Source organism: Homarus americanus, unplaced genomic scaffold (genome assembly GCF_018991925.1).
Source record: "Homarus americanus isolate GMGI-L3 unplaced genomic scaffold, GMGI_Hamer_2.0 scaffold23578, whole genome shotgun sequence".
In the NCBI taxonomy this organism is placed as follows: Eukaryota; Metazoa; Arthropoda; class Malacostraca; order Decapoda; family Nephropidae; genus Homarus; species Homarus americanus.
In genome coordinates this window covers 1,529,445-1,548,465 of record NW_024733231.1, presented here as the reverse complement: position 1 = coordinate 1,548,465, position 19,021 = coordinate 1,529,445, and the positions used below count along the sequence as shown (strand labels likewise).

Below are 19,021 nucleotides of genomic sequence, written 5' to 3'. Positions count from 1 at the left end.
ATCATTCCGTTCCTAATATAGTATCTGTAAGCCTTGTAAAACATTTATCATGAAAATAGCTTGGTGCTTCCATGCTGAGAAAAACATTGATAGTGTTCTCTCTGGTGTGGAAAAGATTGGAACAGTAACTTGCAACACTTCCAGGCATTTTTCATTAGTTTTACACTCTTGATCACAATGAGGTTGTGGTAAAGGCTCCGTGGGATTCCAAAAACATAAGTCTCGTCACAGACTCACAGGACTTTTATATTATTAAAAATTATGAGTATTTTCAGATAGCACTAAATTTACAGAAGGGGTTATCAAAGGTAATGGACTTAGAAAATACTGTACTGTGATGGAGTATATATGACCCCAAACCCCAGTGGCCAGTTCAATCTCGCACTTGCTGCCAGATATTCCCAAAATTTCCATTTACATAAACCTTTAATAAAATATACTCAAACTGTTTTAATAATGTCATATAGCACACATTATCATTTTTGGATGTCACATTTCCCTTTGAAATATGATAGTGTGGCTAATGTTCCTGGTTACGACAGGAGAATTAAAAAAATTTCCCCAAATCTTGCTTAAATTTTTGGTAAAATTTTAGTGTCGGTCATGTAGCGAGTTTTAGGATTTTAATTTCTGGAAACAGCAGTTTAGACAATTCTAAGACACTTTTCTTCTATAGCGTTTCTGTCGGAAATTTATGTTTTAATAGTATTTTAATTGATAAAATTGCCAAAAATATTACTTGTTTAAAATGGGCAGAGGTTTGAAGTAGAGGAAAATGTGGGGTAAAATACTGAACTAAACACAAAACAAACCTTTGAAAATCTGACCTAATGTTTCCTAACCTTAAAAAAATCATAAAACAAAAAAACAAACAAAGAGTTTTCCTTATTCACGTTTTCGGTGTTTAGTAGGTGATGGTGTTGTTTGCGATGTTAAGTATGTGTTGGTGTTGTTTTCGCTGTTCAGATGAGGAGAGATCCATAAACTCGAGAGTAATTCATCACATTTTTACAAGTTAGGAAAGTTTAGGTAAGTTTTTCAAAAGTTTGTTTGGTGTTTTCTTAGTATTTCACCCAACATTTTTCCTCTACTTCAAACCTCTGCCCATTTTAAACAAGTAATATTTTTGGTAATTTTATCAATTAAAATACTATTAAAACATAAATTTCCGACAGAAACGCTATAGAAGAAAAGTGTCTTGTAATTGTCTAAACTACTGATCTCAAAACCTAAAATTCGCTACATGACCGAAACTATAATACCAAAATTTAAATCTCACTTTATATTCTGGCCATCCAGGTTTATGAGAGAACACTAATTAACGTAACTCTCTAATGGAAATAATCAGATATACTGTACAAGTACATTTTATATGAAACTCCCACATATGAGACATAAAGAGGTCATGCAAGTGGGACAACAAACACTAACATTACTGTATAATCATACCACAATGAACATAAAAGTGAATTGTGAAGCATGAAAAGCCATAGATGAAGAGCGTGCTAGGCTGCTGTCGCCTTACCTCCTTCCATTTTAGTGTTTAAGCTCTATTGTTAACAAGATGTACACCCTCACCATTAAGTCCTTTTGCTTGCTTGTACCTCACACCTACAAGAAACCAACCACTGGCTCCAAGGATTAGTTGGAATAGTTCTTGCAACAAACCAGATACAGTACACAGTTCATATCAGGATGCAGGCTACTGTCCATTACACTAATAAATTATTAAAAAGTCCATATAATCACACGTGATATTGTCAGTTCTATTACTTTACCATATATAATAATGAAAAATTAAATGCAATATTGACAATGTCTCATCATGTATTAATGTACAATTTTAAATTTTCCATTTGTTTTCACATTTTTCGGATGTAGAATCACAACACAATCAGTCATATCCCTTCTGGATACATGGGTGATCTTGCTATTTTCTGCATTCATCTTGATATATCAATACATCTTGTTGCCTTCAAGTATATATCAAGTTACTGAGGATGGAATGAAACAAATAACTTACAAAATGGTAGTGAAACTAGATTACCTGGTGAAGTGATGGTATCATTGCAAGGCAGTGGCCATAAGACTTACCTTATACAGGTTATAAACTGCTCCTGAATTTCGACCACCAGGCATCCGGTCCTCTCTCACAGCTGTAGATGTAAGGAACTTTGATCAACAGACTGTAATGCATGATTTATATTTAGTATTGTAATTATATTATTTCATTTACCATAGTGAAATTAATTAATGGAAATGTTTGTTTCAGTGAGGATTATATGGGTCTTACACACAAGAAAGGCTGTATTTGTTTTGATCAAAGGCATGATTCCTTATTATTGCACACAAAATTAACAGAATATTACATACCAGCAAGCACCATGCCTTGACGCAGGCACTTTTGAAACCGACAATACTGGCAACGGTTACGTTGTGCTTTGGTGATTTCACAGTCTCCGTCAGCAACACACGTGTATACCCGCTTATTCTGTACTGTTCTCTTGAAAAATCCTTTGCATCTGTAATTGAAAGTCATTCTGTTATAAATACTCAATTAAAGGCACAAATATTCAGAATCACAAACACTGTACTGTACTGTTATTCCTAGTACAGTATTGTACAGAAACTTATAGCTATAGTTTTTATACCCACATACATATCCAGGTTTGTGCTCTCAAAACGGGGCTTAAAGTTTTATCGGTATATATATATATATATATATATATATATATATATATATATATATATATATATATATATATATATATATATATATATATATATATATATATATGTGTGTGTGTGTGTGTGTGTGTGTCAGAGAATACAGTGAAATGAAATTCTTACCCTTCACAAGTGATGATACCGTAGTGAAGTCCGGTGGCACGATCCTCACAGATCATACATATCATGGGCTGGTCCTCCTCATCTTCTTCAACAGGTGTGGGTTGAGCAGGAGCAGTGACTACACTCTCAATACTATTAGTGCGGGCACCCCACATCCCGACTGTAGATAAGTTAAGAGCTGCTGGAGAATCTGGTTGAGTGTGAGGCAACTGAGTACGATCTCCTGCCCATAATCGTTCCATGTTTAGGGGAGTGGATGGATGACGTTGACTATCAACACTGGTGGGTGAGTGTATATAAGATGTATTATGTAATAGCTGAAGATCTCCACTACTCTGTGGCGACCCTAAGCATCGTACCACCTGGTAACCTGGTGAGGATGGTGCTACTGTGTACGGGGAACGAGCAATAGGGGTATGAGTGTGTGGAGATCTTGCACTGTGAGTTATTGGAGAACGGGCAGCTGGAGAGAGAGAAAGAGTACTAGTGGGAGAGAGTTGGGGAGGAGACCCTCTTCTGTCCTGACCTAATGTCAATAGACCATCTACTGAGGCACGCACTGCGTCACTAGTATCTGCTCCATAAGCACAGGGAGTAGCTGGTTGAGTAAGCACTTCCCGTTGTGCTTGTGATGCAGATGTCTGTGTTTCACTCGGTGTTGACCAGAACATTGTTTTAACACCACCAGCTTCCCCCATTATAACAGTGGGTGTACGAAGACGAGGAGAATAACCAGCTCTACTAGAATCTGCAGGAGCAGCTGATGGAACATTTGTAGATTGTGTAGGCTGTACCATGCCACCACTGATGAACTCTGGTCGCATACCATTAATACGACTGGCTCCTCCACCCCAATATGGTTGTGCTACACTGACAGGTGGTCCACAACGCAGTCCTGCCGAGGTCACTATTCCCGGTGAAAGGCCCGCCACTGAGACAGAGAGTGTGTGTGGCATGGTACTTAACGGTGGTCCTAGGGACACCAATGGAGGCGGAAGTGGTGTTCCTATTGACACTGATGTAATTTCTGGAGGATGTTCACTAGTGTCAGGTGGGGGTGGAGTAGTGGACATACGCTCAGGCATGTCAGTGTCCTCGCACTTCTGGACAGGGTGCAGAGCAGAGTCTGCTGCTGATGGTCTTGGCATGGCCGAGGAGGATACCGGTTGGCGTCCACCACCATCAAACACATGGGCATCTTGAGTGTCATCATCTTGGCCACAATCTAAGCAGCTTTTAACTTCTCCAAATTCACCACCCGCACTATCTGGAGATGCTCTGAAAAAAGAAACACATATGAACAAAAATAATCTACAAACAACATGGTTGTCTAATGTAAGCTCATTTAGTTAAAACTGAATTTAATTGTCTAGACTCTGGATAGGCTACCTCTCGTGGATGTGTGGGCGGGGGTTTGGTGATGACCGGGGTGATTCTGAGGGTAAGTATGATGCCGGAGGCTGAACTGGGCTGCAGGAGGATGTTTCTCCACCTGACGACCCAGAGTCCGGGGAGCAAGACGAAGTCTCAGCCAAGCTTTCCCCGTCACTGCTGCACCTATAGACAGTCCAGATTTGCTTACACAAGACACCAGAAATTCTTATAAATAGGGCCACTTCAGTAAGGTAAGGGATACAACACCTGATCCATTCCCTAAAACGTCAATGATAGTGTTCTATATTTTGACTTAAACCGAGGAGCTCAAAGGCAGAATGTATGTACACCAGAATATTGTGGAAGGCAGGATGGTCTTTCGCGATATACAGTATATCACATACCCATGATGGTTCCCTTCCTCATACGCCAAAATTTAAGTAACTGAAATCTGGCTACATCACTCCCTAGAGTTTCACGATGCTGTGTCAACTGAGTCTTGTGTATCACGAATTAATCATCAAAACACCAGACAGTATATTATAAAGTAGAGCGATTTTTCTTGTATTTTTTATACACACACACATGTGATTTTTTGTCATTTAGGGATAACCTTTTTGTTGCCATTGTTAAAACTTAATGGAAATTAAATCGTTTATGATAAAACTTAATGTTTCATTTAAGACGTCGCTTACCACCATAAGGTCGCCAAATTATACCTTAAGTAGGTTAGGTAAGGTTATCTATGAAATAATTAATTTATATGTATTATTATTATTATATACGTTATCGTGTATGATCAGTGAGAAGACTCTGAACAGGGCACAAGATCCACACGAGGGGATATAATGATTCTGAACGCGTGATGAGTACTACAAGACTATAGAGAGGATGAGTACTACAAGACTATAGAGAGGATGAGTACTACAAGACTATAGAGAGGATGAGTACTACAAGACTATAGAGAGGATGAGTACTACAAGACTATAGAGAGGATGAGTACTACAAGACTATAGAGAGGATGAGTACTACAAGACTATAGAGAGGATGAGTACTACAAGACTATAGAGAGGATAAGTACTACAAGACTATAGAGAGGATGAGTACTACAAGACTATAGAGAGGATGAGTACTACAAGACTATAGAGAGGATGAGTACTACAAGACTATAGAGAGGATGAGTACTACAAGACTATAGAGAGGATGAGTACTACAAGACTATTCCACAAGAACAAAGCTCTACTACAGAGGATGAGCTCTTAAGAGGCCTAGCAGCAGAGTTCTACGTGAGAAGCTGAGCTCTACACGAAAAACTGAGTTCTCTAGAGACTAAACTCTCAAGAAAGCTGAGCTCTACAGAACCAGAGGATACCAAAATCTTACCGGGAGTCGACCTTTCGGCGCTTGAGCTTCAGGTCCTGGAAGAGGCTCATTTTGACGCCCTCACACTGGAGCAACGTGACCGTCATAATTCCTGAAAACAACAGAAAAACAGTTAGTTTTCATATTCAATTACTCCTTAAACATCATATATATTAAACAAAAGGGAAAAACTGTCAACATAACTGAAATATAAACTAAGTGATGACGATGTAACTCTATATGAGAACATGAGGGTGAGTAATTGACCCAAGGAGCCTCAACGAATAAAGGTTCGAGTCCTTGAGTAAATTCAACTGAAGTAATACGGATAACCTAAGAGAAGGAGACGCCACACTTACAAACATGCATACGTGTGTGTCCACCACCATTGATAATGACTTATATTACTGCTGCTGCATTGTAAACACACACACACACACACACACACACACACACACACACACACACACACACACACACACACACACACACACACACACACACACACACACACACACACACGTTCACTTCAGACATTATCATAGTAAAAATATCTCGTTCTAGCTGATGATATTTCAGGTAGTTGTTGTAGTTAATGTTTTACTACTGACTTAAACATTTAAGTAATTACGGTACTATGCGGTATTTCCAGACCGTATAGGAGTACTTGTAACAGTAGCTTCGTATAACTGACAACAGGAACTTACTGTCAGGTGTACAGTTTAATTTCCTGTTGTTTTTATTTATCAACTTTACTTCCTTCTTGCAAACAGTTAACAGTTATTCGTCAATCTTTCGTTACTAAGCAAATTGATCTAAAAATTCGAAGGTATGTTATTTATATGAATCGGCCAGACACCTCTGTTAGTGGGAGAGGGGACATTTTTTATATTATTATGGGGTGAAAAGTGTAATCCCCAAAAGACAAATGTAGAGTAGCTGTTCTGTCATATGTAAAGCAATTAACATGAAAGATAACGTAAGCAAAAAAATTATATAAGTGCATTTTTGGTAATTCTAAAGGCCCTTGGATCAAAAAGTCATATTTATAACCATATTCTTGTTTATATATATATATTTCAGGATTAATAATGTAATAAATTAAAGAAGGAGATTATTTTTCTTCATTTAAATTCTGTATATTATCTTTTTCTTTTAACTTTCCTTAAGATTTTAGCTTCTCTTTTCTTCAGGCCGCATCAACATAACATTACATAAGCACAGTTACACTTTCTCATGTTACAGGTCTAATATACGCAGAAGATCTCTCCTGCAACCCATTTAAAGGAGAGATACTTGAACTGTTCTTGCTAATGGTGCTGTGACAGGCAAGGGGCAGGAGATACCAGCCTTCTCTTCATTATTTGGCAAGTCTATTTTTTTTATTCACTCCAATACAATTACTAGATTATGGGTAAGATTTAATGGGAAGATATGGTATACTTATGACTCTTATTTCAACATAAGAACGGTGTGGATGAGGCGGCAGTCAGCGTGTTTAAACCTTACCCTGACACCTTAACGCTCACCCACACACCATCCCCATCAGGCTTCCTAACTCGTCAAGCCTTTTTTCTCTTAATATACATACAAAGGTAGGAACACCATATTAATGTGCTTCCAGTGCGGGGTATTTTATAAGTGTCCATGAAAGTATTTATTAACAAATATTTAAGGAAGATTCAAGACACAACGAGTTTAAACTCTTGAGTGTATGTGGTGAGTCGGCGAAGTTGCTAGCTGACACACGAGACTTTACTTGAAACATTATAGTTATCAAAGATTACATCTGTGTAAACGAGTTATATTACAGTTCAGTGCCAAGTAACAAGCGCTTATTGTTCTAAAATTCAATTACTGTACTTTTCATGTTTTCTATCTTGTAGCATGTAACTAGCTTAGTCACAAGAAAAACTCTGGTGCCACCAATAACATCCTTGGCTCTAGACTACAGCTAAATGGCAAGTCTTTGTTACCACCGACGACAGGGAGACAGTTATTATACAAAAACTTAACAAAGACTGTTGACTCATGACCGTAGTAGTCCTCATAAACCCACACAAAGACCACCCAGTCCCTCTTAGTGTACTCATAACCAACCCAAATACTCTTAATTATATGTACACCAAACTATAATTATATTTGATCTTAAATGAACAAAAGAAACTGGTTCTTCGGTAAAGGAGTCAAATAAAAAAAAACAATAATTAACCCGGCAACGATTAGTAGGCCTTCCTGGTCGAGCAAACTGGACTCTGAGCTGAATTTTGAAATTTGACTTTAACATCGTCTCCCACTGTCTAGCTGGGTGTACCACGACCTGTCCCTCACCTCTCACCCACGTCCCACACCACTACCTATATAATGTCATTCCACCTCAATCATCATTCTCCCTACATATCTCCTCATCATTTGAACTTTCTTAAGCAACGTCTTACATATCTGTTTCAGTTTTCACTCTACCGCCTTCATTTATCACTACATCATTGTCCTGTTTTTATATCTTAGTCTTGAAATAGTCACATAACCCAAAGATGAAAACTCATTAAAAATGTTTTGTATTTACGTGTGGCAGAGCTCAGTGTACCCCGGAATCCGACCGTAAATGTAAGCGATGAAAGTGTGAGTGAGAGGACAGAGGAGAGGCGTGGGGAGAGAGTGAGGACGCTGATGTTGCGGCGTGGTTGGCATGTGATCACTTCCTGTGAGCCCCACGCCATCCTCAGAGTTCAGCCCGCCCAGCTGCATCGCCCCGCCCACACTTGCGCCCACGGCTCTTTCCGAGAAATGCTACCACTATCTACTCCACACATATGTAGTTGAATCATTATTAATATGTGTCTTGGTCTCAATATACTTGTTTGTTGAGACAATTTGTATAATCACTTTACACAGTATATAGAATTTTTTTTTAATTTATGTTTCGCTTTTTTATAATATACTCGTATACCACTGCGGGATAAACCTTAAAATCTCCCTATTTCATCCTTCTGTTGGTTACAATCCAGTCGTCACAAATACCGTCCCTTCCTAACTTGGCTAATGGATGTTTATCGTGCTTGAGGGATGTTCTCTGACGTGCATCACAACCCAGCCAAGGACCAAATCTTAGTCACTTTTGTTTTTACTCCGACATCTTCCCCTACATACGCTGAGACCACCACGCTTGCTGAGTGACCGCTAACTTTACTTACACTACAATAATTCCTATTTAATATGCTTTCTTTCCCATACAAGGAAGTTCCTCCTACAGATGTGTTTCATTAAGCTGGGAATACATTTATCAATAATAAATGGAACGATAGAAGATTCCTACTGATAATAGTAATAGTGATAACATTTAAGGTAACAATAATAGCAGATCTATTTATTATCCTCATGAAGCAATATATTCTTCCATGTCTACTTTCCTTGCTATTATTACTATTAGTCTTGTTACTATTCCCATTTTATCTTCTCATCATCACTGCCGAGGGAAAAGAACAAATTGTAATCGTGCTGTTTTGACCGGATGATGTTGTTCACTTTGGTACTGAGGCACAGCTGTGTTGTGGAGGAGATACCCTAACTCTTATTGTAATCACACACACACACACACACACACGTAGGGGCATAATAACTCTTTTCCTTGATAATTTAAGCTGTGGCCTTTACCTCTGACCTTCCGACCTTAAAACAATGGTAGATCTAGGGTGTATAATAGAATGTTCAGTATGAGCAACATTTTTTCTCCCCCGCTGCTGAGACAGTGTTCCAGGGCGCCACCTGCCGCATCGTGGTGCTTTTTTAATGTGGTGACCTTTACCTTTGACCTTTGACCCTATCACCATAGCAGCTCTCGGCGTTGTCAGATATACTGTAAATATACACGCACACACACACACACACACACAGACACACACACACATACACACACACACACACACACACACACACACACACCACTGTACTGTATATTTAACACAGCTGGGACTGTAAATCTTTCCGCTCGTGAATTATGATCTGATACGTATGATACACAGACTGTTAATTAAGTACGTACGGTAGATAGAGTGCTCTCCCCTCACCCGAGAGACTGCAGCCACTGCCCCGAATATGAACTAACTAACAGATAAGAGAACAACACCTCAACCATCAACATCTCAGCGGGTGGAAAAACACACATCACTTCCTGACCGTCGCTCTCACCTTGAGCTAAAAGTCACGGTCACCTGCACTCCCTCACCGACGTGTGGGAATAAAAAGTGGCGATATAGAGAGTGAGAGTGGGGGGAGGGAGGCTAGGGGGCTAAGAGTGGGGGAGGGGGCTAGGTGGGGGAGGGGGCTAGAGTGGGGGAGGGGCTAGAGTGAGGGGAGAGGTGTGTGTGTGGGAGGGGGCTGGAAGTGAGTTAGAGGGCGAGTGGGAGGAAGGGTTAGTGGGAGGGTGGGAGTGTGAGTGGGTGAGTGGGAGCATATGAGGGGATGTGGGAGTGTGGGAGTACACGTTGCGGGGAGAGAGTGAAAATTTCTATGGAAGAGAGTCAAGCAGTAAGTATAGGGTGGATGAGACGGACTACAATACTGGGAAGTGGCCATTGTCCTGGCTGGCTGTGTGGGTGAGTGGAGTGTACCGGGGGCTGGGGGTAAGATGGACGCCTCCACACATGATTATTAATAATGAAGACACAATCTACATATTATTTGATTAACGTGTAGTGGAGAAAAAAAGTGTGTGTGTGTGTGTGTGTGTGTGTGTGTGTGTGTGTGTGTGTGTGTGTGTGTGTGTGTGTGTGTGTGTGTAAAACATCTGTCCCAGTGACTAAAACTGATAACTATGTCAAAAGAGAATCTTAAGACGGAAATAAAGAAGTTACCATTTTATCACCCGCCTATAATAAAAAAAAGTTTAAAACATCCACTAATAAGAACTTTGGATTGGACGAAGGGTCGAAAAATGCATCATGCTGTTATGATGTTAATTGCTGCTCTTCAACAACGAAGGTCTTTAAGCAAGGTTAGTAACACACTAGTCTAACAACGATAAAAATTATGAGCGATTGAACTGTCTGTTAGCATATCAGTATGTCTCTGTGTATGAGTGGTGGTGGGCATGAAAGACAGTTAGATGTGTGTATGAGAAGTTTATCCCGCCAACAGTGTGAGGGGGGAGGGAGGGTAGTGGGCGCGGGTGAGAAGGAGGAGGAGTGTGGAGGAAAGAAAGGGTTGCGTCGAGGCAGGTGATAACGGTACACAAATGTTGGGGTGTGAGTCTCAGCAAGACACACTGTAGGAGTATCGTCAAGGTCACCCACTGCCCTCACTTCCCCGAACCCGCCACCTGCCTCACCAGCCCGCTCCTCCACAACCTCCTGCCACCATTCACAGCTCCTCTCACACTAAGTTGCCTCTCCAGTTTCGGATAACTGTGCTTGTGACTCACAAATTCTATTTCAAGTGTTTTCTTTGGAGTGTGTGTGTGTATGCATAGTGTTGGGTATATTGGTTGGTGGTAATAAGTGATCGTTGTGGCGCAAGCACCAGTTCCCTAAACTGTGGACTACTTGGTCTAGGTCGCCAGGCGGCTGTGTGGCGCCCGCCGGCCTTCGGCCACAGATTCAAGGTGGCTGGGAGCGTCATTTTTTCCCAGGACAAGGGACATATTAAGTACAGCAAGCACGTTATTCCTAACTACCAAACTCATCCTACTTCACATTAACTACTCTAAATTAACTTAACTTAGACTCGGTCGAGTTAACTTTGAATAAGACGATAAAACATATCAATAAAACGCTCCATCTCGCTGATGCTCCACTTGATGAGTCCCCTTCCCTCCCTCCCTCCCTCCCCGCTCAGGCAAGATGCCCCTGACACTGGCAAAAAAAAAAATAATAATAATAATAAAAATAATAATAAAATACAAAAACACTCTAATTATAATACTTACGGAAGAAATTACACACTTTACTCTTTCCAGAATCATTATCGAAAAAAAAAAATAAATTTACCGAAATCTTATAAAATAAAATCTAGACATTTTCTAGCAAGCAAGTAAGGTCATGTCCTTCATTCAGAGAAAAGGTTCGTATTAAAGCACATCAAAGTCCCCACACCCCAATTTTACCTACAGCACACACACACACACACACACACACCGTTTTCTAATATACACTGTCATACACATACACTGCACCTTCCACCCCCTCGCCCTCCGCATACCGGCCCACAACCCTAAGTATGAGCTGTTGTGACAGGAAAGCTGCAGCGCAGTGATCACACTCATGCACTCCCTCACCTCGCATACCTCCTGGTAACTGATCCACATGATCCTCTCCCACGGACAACTACCAAGGACAAACACCAGGCCAATAATATCAACAATAACCATAAACACAAAATAATCGATGTGATGCACAAAGAAGAGGGTACACAACACGGAGGCGAGGAGCGTGTGTTAGTAGCCAGGATGTGGGGTCACCACAAACATAACCTTCAATGCTGTCGTGCGCTAAGGTCGACTACTCCACGGATCCATTGTTGGGCCGAGGACACCCCCGGCCACCCAACGGTGTGCACGTCACGGGCACGGCGGGAAGGCGGTCACGTACTTTAGGTTCAAGGAGGGGGTAGTGGGACTGGAGGGTACGAGAGATAGTGTTTATGTGTGTGTTTGCTGGTGAATTTTTAGCACCCAAATAGTAGCACTGCAAAAATAAGTACAAAAACATCTTATACAAAAACCTTTAAAAAAATTCTTAATTATGATGGCTAATTAAAATACGCATAATTACATCTAAAGTTGATTACCATTACCACAATAACGTAGTGGATGAGTGGAAGAATCACGGTGAGGGTATACCCCTGTACACACCCTGGCACCTTGAGGCGTACACAGTGCCCCGGGCTGGTGGGCACGGACTACAATGCCTTCCACCCAGGTTACTTTCCCCTCAACAAATGGTTAAATTTACTGAAAATTTTCACTAACAGTTTTAAGCATCAACTCCTCTTTCCCTGGACAAGTCTCCACAACTCCCTCTTCCTCCCGGCAGTAACGCCCACACACTTCCGTCACACCCCCACCCGCGGCCTCCCGAGGGTCGACCAGGTGGTGGGACTTTCCTCAATGTCGTATGCTTTACCGCTTAGCCTTCACTCCTGGCGAACCTTTACCTACACGTCGGCCAGGATGTTAACCATACATACCAAGACCCTCCTGGCATTATCAGACGCACTACCACAACCTACTTCACCTCATTCCCCACCTCCACTCATACTGTAGTTGCTCAAACCAACACAAATTTCATACAAGACTACTGACTTTACTATTGTCATGACACGTCCTACCGTCAGTAAACTTTGGATAACTTTTCATTAATGCTGATTAACGGTTCAGGAACAACCAGCTCTTCGGTAATTAGCAATAATTGTGATGAATTAGAATGCATAAAACATTGTAATATTTTTCATAAATGAAAGTGAAACGCCTAAGTATCTCAACTCGTTACAGAACTTGGGGAGACGGTGGTGGTGATGGTCACGGGACTATCATATGTCCCACACCGTGGCCAAGGTCGCTTCCTCCAACACCTCAACCCCACTCCCTCCTAATACGAGGTCGCAGCACAGATAAGATAGACTTTACACACGTCCATCACCACTAAGCAAGCCGTCCTCACTCTCTCCACTTTAAACTAGATTACTTGAAACTTGCCGAGCTTAAGAAGCCTCTGGATTTGTACAAGTGATAGAGTTCAAGTGTGTGTATGTTGTGTTGGAGGGTGGAGATGCTCATCTACTCTGAGGATGCTCAGAGGAGTCAGGATCATATCAATGTGCAATTGTTGGTGCAGCTGTGAGGAAAACGCCTTTTGCTAATCTATGTGGAATGTTCCAAAGTAACTCGTTGCTGTAAATGATAAGGTAATGTATCGTACGGCAGTAGAGAACAGTGAATTTAAACCTGTGAGACGTTGGCTGGGTGCCTGATTATATAAGGTATTAGGATGAGTTGGCTGGACACGTGTTGGAAGGGTTGTTTACATGTGTTGGCTGGGTGACTGACTCGTGCACGATTTGGAGAGGGAGGGCGCTGAGCACAAGTGTTGGAAGCGCAGCCCACCACATATGTTGGAGGAATGACAACAGCACGTGTTAGAAGAACGAGGGAAGGGGGGGAGAGTACAAATGCTTGTGAGACAGAGTACACATGCTAGGACAGCGTGGGGGTGGTCTCCCACTATGCTACAGGCAGTAACGGAAGTATAGGGAAGAAGGAGCGGCCTCACCTTCCCACCACGTCCTGCACCATAACTTACTGGGCGTCTCTATCTGAATAGTATGTCTCACACTCTCTTCGCCTGTTCGGTTGTTTATAAATGTACTTCTGTTTTCCCTCTTGTCAGTCTCTCTCTGCCTTTACCTTTATTTCCGCATTACAGTGAAAATGCTTACGAGTTCTTATCAGACAACACTTGTAATTACCTCTCAGCGTTCCCCTGAGAAATACTACACCTAAGACCCGTGGCTCCCGTCTTCACCCCATAGCAGGTATTTAAAGCTTGGATCATCGCGGGTCTGGTCCGAGGATCACCACTCAACCAGACCCTCGCAACATGACACTTTATGCAAGGCTGCTCGGACCCCTCTCCACCCTTCACCTGCAACACCTTGCTGATTAATGACCTCGTCAGAAGCCGCACAGTCAGCCCGCCCGCTCCACCACACCCACCACCCCAAGTGACTTCTTGTTGTTGTCTCTCGCCTCACGGGTAACGAGGGCAGGTAACGGTGAGGTAATTACTGACGGCAGGTAGACAAATATACGGTAGATACATGTAGACCAGGATCAAGTTGCTGTCGACTACAAGGTCAGCTAGAGGCTATGGGAGCTATACGTCCCCCTCCCCCCTACAAGTTCCTCTCTTCTGGTTCTCTTCCAATTACCATCATAAGAGACGTAATAGATATAAAATCACAAATACACAAGCAAATAAACACACACACACACACACACACACACACACACACACACACACACACACACACACACACACAGAACCTGGCTTAAGCTCAAATACAGTCATTATATGTGTTGGTGTTTTAACTGAGGCTTACTTGACATCTTCCATGTCCTGCCCACCCACCATACAGGACAAGGGCCCATCCATGTCCAGCCCATCCACCATATAGGACACGGCCCATCTATGTCCTGCCCATCCACCATACAGGGACACGGGCCCATCTATGTCCTGCCCATGGCCCATCCAGGACACGGGCCCATCTGTATCTATGTCCTGCCCATCCACCATACAGGACACGGGCCCATCTATGTCCTGCCCACCCACCCACAGGACACGGGCCCATCTATGTCCTGCCCATCCACCATAGGACACGGGCCCATCTATGGACACAGGCCCATCTATGTCTGCCCCATCCACCATACAGGACGGGCCCATCTATGTCCTGCCCATCCACCATATAGGACACGGGCCCATCTATGTCCTGCCCATCCACCATACAGGACACGGGCCCATCTATGTCCTGCCCATCCACCATATAGGACACGGGCCCATCTATGTCCTGCCCATCCACCATACAGGACACGGGCCCATCTATGTCCTGCCCACCCACCATATAGGACACGGGCCCGGGGGCAGCACGGCGGCTACACTGGACAACAAGACAGTAAGGCGGAGGAACAATTTGTGAAGATACAATCTACCGTCCACCTAGAGTGGCTCGTGTCCCCTGGGTCGCCTCCCCCACCTCACACCTACAACTGCTCACATGTATACACCTACAGACACAGCCAATGTATAAACCTTACTCACACACCTGTCCACATACAGTACCTATTACACACCCAAATGTATACAGTGGGGTATACTCACACACCTGCACACACACCTGCTCACACCTTTACTGCTGCTGCTGTTTTTTATTTATTTTTTTATCTAGGTGTTTCAACAGCGAGGGATTACCACGCACCGTTTACTGGCGAGTGTTCACAACAGACAACCTTTAAAGAATAAAATATAAAATCTGTCTTTCTTTATAATGTTTATATTTTGAGGACGCCGTGTCTTGTTAACAGAGAGGGTAATAATAATAATAATAATAATAATAATAATAATAATAATAATAATAATAATAATAATAATAATAATAATAATAATAATAAAAATAATAATAATAATAATAATAATAATAATAATAATAATAATAATAATAATACAATAATTTCACGAGTACCCTGACTGAGCTTCGTAAGTGGTGTAGCCCCGAGTATCGTAGGTGGTGTAGCCCCGAGTATCGTAAGTGGTGTAGCCCCGAGTATCGTAAGTGGTGTAGCCCCGAGTATCGTAAGTGGTGTAGCCCTGAGTATCGGAGGTGGTGTAGCCCCTGAGTATCGTAAGTGGTGTAGCCCCTGAGTATCGTAAGTGGTGTAGCCCCGAGTATCGTAAATGGTGTAGCCCAGATGACAGTGACAGCCTAGATGACAGTGACAGCCTAGGTGACAGTGAAGATTGCTTGGCGGGATGTGAGAGTGAAGGGTCGTTGTTTATGTGATGGTGAGGGTCAGGGTCCGTGATGGTGAGTGATGGTGAGGGTCTGGTGAGTGATGGTGAGTGATGGTGAGGGTCAGGGGCGTGATGGTGAGATTGGTAGTAATGATGGTGAAACAGTTGCTGGTGATTGAGGATAGTTGTGCCTGATTATCATTTTGATGCTGCAATGTAGCATCGTTGGTGATAGTCGTGGTGGTGGTGGTTGTAGTTGTTATTGGTGGTGGTGATGGTTGGTGGTTGTTGTTGTTGGTTGGTAGTTGTGGTGTTTGTTGTTGTTGAAGGTGGTGGTGGTGGTGGTTGTTGTTGTTGTTGTTGTTGTTGTTGTTGTTGTTGTTGGTGGTGGTGGTGGTGATGGTTGGTGGTTGTTGTTGTTGGTTGGTAGTTGTGGTGGTTGTTGTTGTTGAAGGTGGTGGTGGTTGTTGTTATGTTGTTATTGGTGGTGGTGATGGTTGGTGGTTGTTGTTGTTGGTTGGTAGTTGTGGTGGTTGTTGTTGTTGAAGGTGGTGGTGGTTGTTGTTGGTGGTGGTGGTTGTAGTTGTTGTTGTTGGAGGTTGTGTTTTTGGTTGGTTGTTGTTGTTGGTGGTGGTGGTTGGTGGTTGTGTTGTTGGTGGTGGTGGTTGGTGGTTGTGGTGGTTGGTGGTTGTGGTTGGTTGGTGCTTTGGTGGTTGTTGTTGTTGAAGGTGGTGGTGGTTGTGGTGGTTGGTGGTGGGGTGGTTGTTGTTGTTGTTGTGGTGGTGGTGGTTGTTGTTGGAGGTGGTGATGGTTGTGCTGGTTGTAGTTCTTGTTGTTGGATAGTGTTGTTGGTGGTGATGGTTTGTAGTTGTTGTTGTTGGAGGTTGTGGTTTTTGGTTAGTTGTTGTTGTTGTTGGAGGTGGTGATGGTTGTGATGGTTGTAGTTGTTGAAGGTGGTGGTGGTTGGTGGTTGTGGTTGGTGGTGGTGGTGGGTGTTGTTGGTGATGATGTTTGTAGTTGTTGTTGGTGGTGGTAGTGGTGATGGTTGTGGTGGTTGTAGTTGATGGATAGTGTCGTTGGTGGTTGTGATAGTGGTTGTTATGGGAGCGCTGAAGGTAGTGGTTATGGTGAAAGTATTGTGGCGATTGTTACTGGTAATTGTTTGTTGTTATTGTTGTTATTAGAGGTTGTTTTGTTTTTGGCGGTGATTGTGGTGAACGTACTGTAATGGTTGTGGTGGTGGTGGTAGAGTGGTGACAATGGATTCAAAACAACGGGACAGCTATTATGTTTACACTGACATTTAACAGAGGGAAAATAATGCACTGTTGGGGACCCATAAACTAACCACCCCCCTCATTGAGATTATTTCCTTAATATCCTTCTTTGATAAAACTCAGGATTTAGGATAACTGAAGGATTCTCTATTCGATGAGATCTCTTGTATTCGTGAAATTCCATGTTTCATCCTAAACTTGGCTTATAGTTATGATGTATCACCTGATGATTAGACACCCTAACCGTCCTAACTCTATAAGGGGAGGGGGGTGATAGGTAGGTGTGTAATCTTCAGGTGATTCATATTAATTAATTTCATAACTTAAGTTTTCCTTATGATTAAGACATGTATAGATGTAACGGTGAAGAGTGTGGGTGGTTGGTGGTGGTGGTGGAGTATCCCCGTTAAGCGGGTGAACAAGCACACAACCATTTCCTGTCCCAGTAACCAACTCCCGCCAACCAACCCGCCAGCCAGCCACCCTAAATACCGCGCACCATTCACTCAAGCCGCTCGTCATTCCACTTCACAGGCCAAAAACATTCTTACTCGGATATTATTTATGATCAGTAACGGTGTTTTTTGTGAGCTTTTCCTGAGACTAAGTGTTGCGGTGAATAAACAGAAGAAGAATAAAAAGGAAAACTCGAAGATTGTAGTTGCGTGGATTCGCTGGTAACCGCAAATGGAGAATGATAATTACAGAAAACGGCGTCAGGCTTCCGCGTGGCCACATAACTTCCCACTTTCTCCTTTACCAGCCCCGACCAACCACCATCACACTCTCGCTCACTCTTCCCTCAGGCCCTGCTGTTGCTGTTAATCCTCCTGCTATTGTTGCTCTTGTTGATGTTTTTGTTTCTGCTGTTGGAAGTGCCTAGTTTGTGTTACTTTGTTGTTGTATTTGTCATTTTTGTTTTTATTGTTGGTGCTTCTAATGCTGTTGTTGAAATTGTAGTTATTGATGTTGATATTGTACTATTGTTATTGTAGTTATTGAGATTGTTGTTGCAGTTATTTTTTTGTTGTGGGTTCTTCCTGTTCTTTGTTTTCACTTTCCACTTTTATTTTTTTTTAATATCACAGCGGCCATTGGTTACTGCCACTGGTGAGAAAGTGCCGCGGTTCCTGCTGTGGCGTTAATGGTAATGTTTTTCTACCGGTCTTACTATGAGCGTTGCTGCGGTCACTGCTGGCATTCTAGGTAATGTTGATGTACTGTTGTAAATGGTGGTGCCTGATGTAAGTGGTGTTTGGATTAACTGTTGGCTGAATTAAATGGTGGCAGTGGTGGTGTCTGATGTAAATGGTGGCAGTGGTGGTGTTGCTATTAAGGGTGCTGACATCGCTAATACTTTCGGTGTTGTCGTTGTCCTGAAATAAATGTTGGCACTTCTGTTATGGGGTAAACTGCAGCAGTATTGAGGAGGGCTGCGCTCAACGACCCCTCCGTCACCTGGCCGCCTCCCACCACCACTATTTCAACACTCTCTTCGGGCCTCACTGGCTTCCCTGCTTTTCCGAATTTACATTATAAATTACTTCGAGGAGGAAACTCCCATGAATATGAGAACAATCCCCCAAAAGTCAGATATTCACTAATAAATTCTGAAACTCAGTTTTTTCCGAATTTACGAAGCATTCTGTATATATAAGT

At 42.4% G+C, this 19,021-nt stretch overlaps 1 protein-coding gene across 8 annotated transcripts in view; it reads right to left on the bottom strand.

The window, feature by feature from the left end:
- The window catches only part of LOC121869530 (hormone receptor 4-like), a 48,415-nt gene that overhangs the window by 6,230 nt on the left and 23,164 nt on the right, over nucleotides 1-19,021 (bottom strand). For 5 of the 8 annotated variants that reach the window (XM_042370889.1, XM_042370893.1, XM_042370894.1 and 2 more), the window contains exons 2-6: nucleotides 5,608-5,698; nucleotides 4,240-4,407; nucleotides 2,851-4,128; nucleotides 2,374-2,522; nucleotides 2,095-2,156 (exon numbers count right to left, since the gene is read on the bottom strand). In XM_042370889.1, coding sequence (XP_042226823.1) covers nucleotides 2,095-2,156; nucleotides 2,374-2,522; nucleotides 2,851-4,128; nucleotides 4,240-4,407; nucleotides 5,608-5,698 — 1,748 coding nt within the window. The remainder of the gene's footprint in view (nucleotides 1-2,094; nucleotides 2,157-2,373; nucleotides 2,523-2,850; nucleotides 4,129-4,239; nucleotides 4,408-5,607; nucleotides 5,699-19,021) is intronic. The other 3 variants (XM_042370892.1, XM_042370890.1, XM_042370897.1) reach the window with 3 other exon arrangements.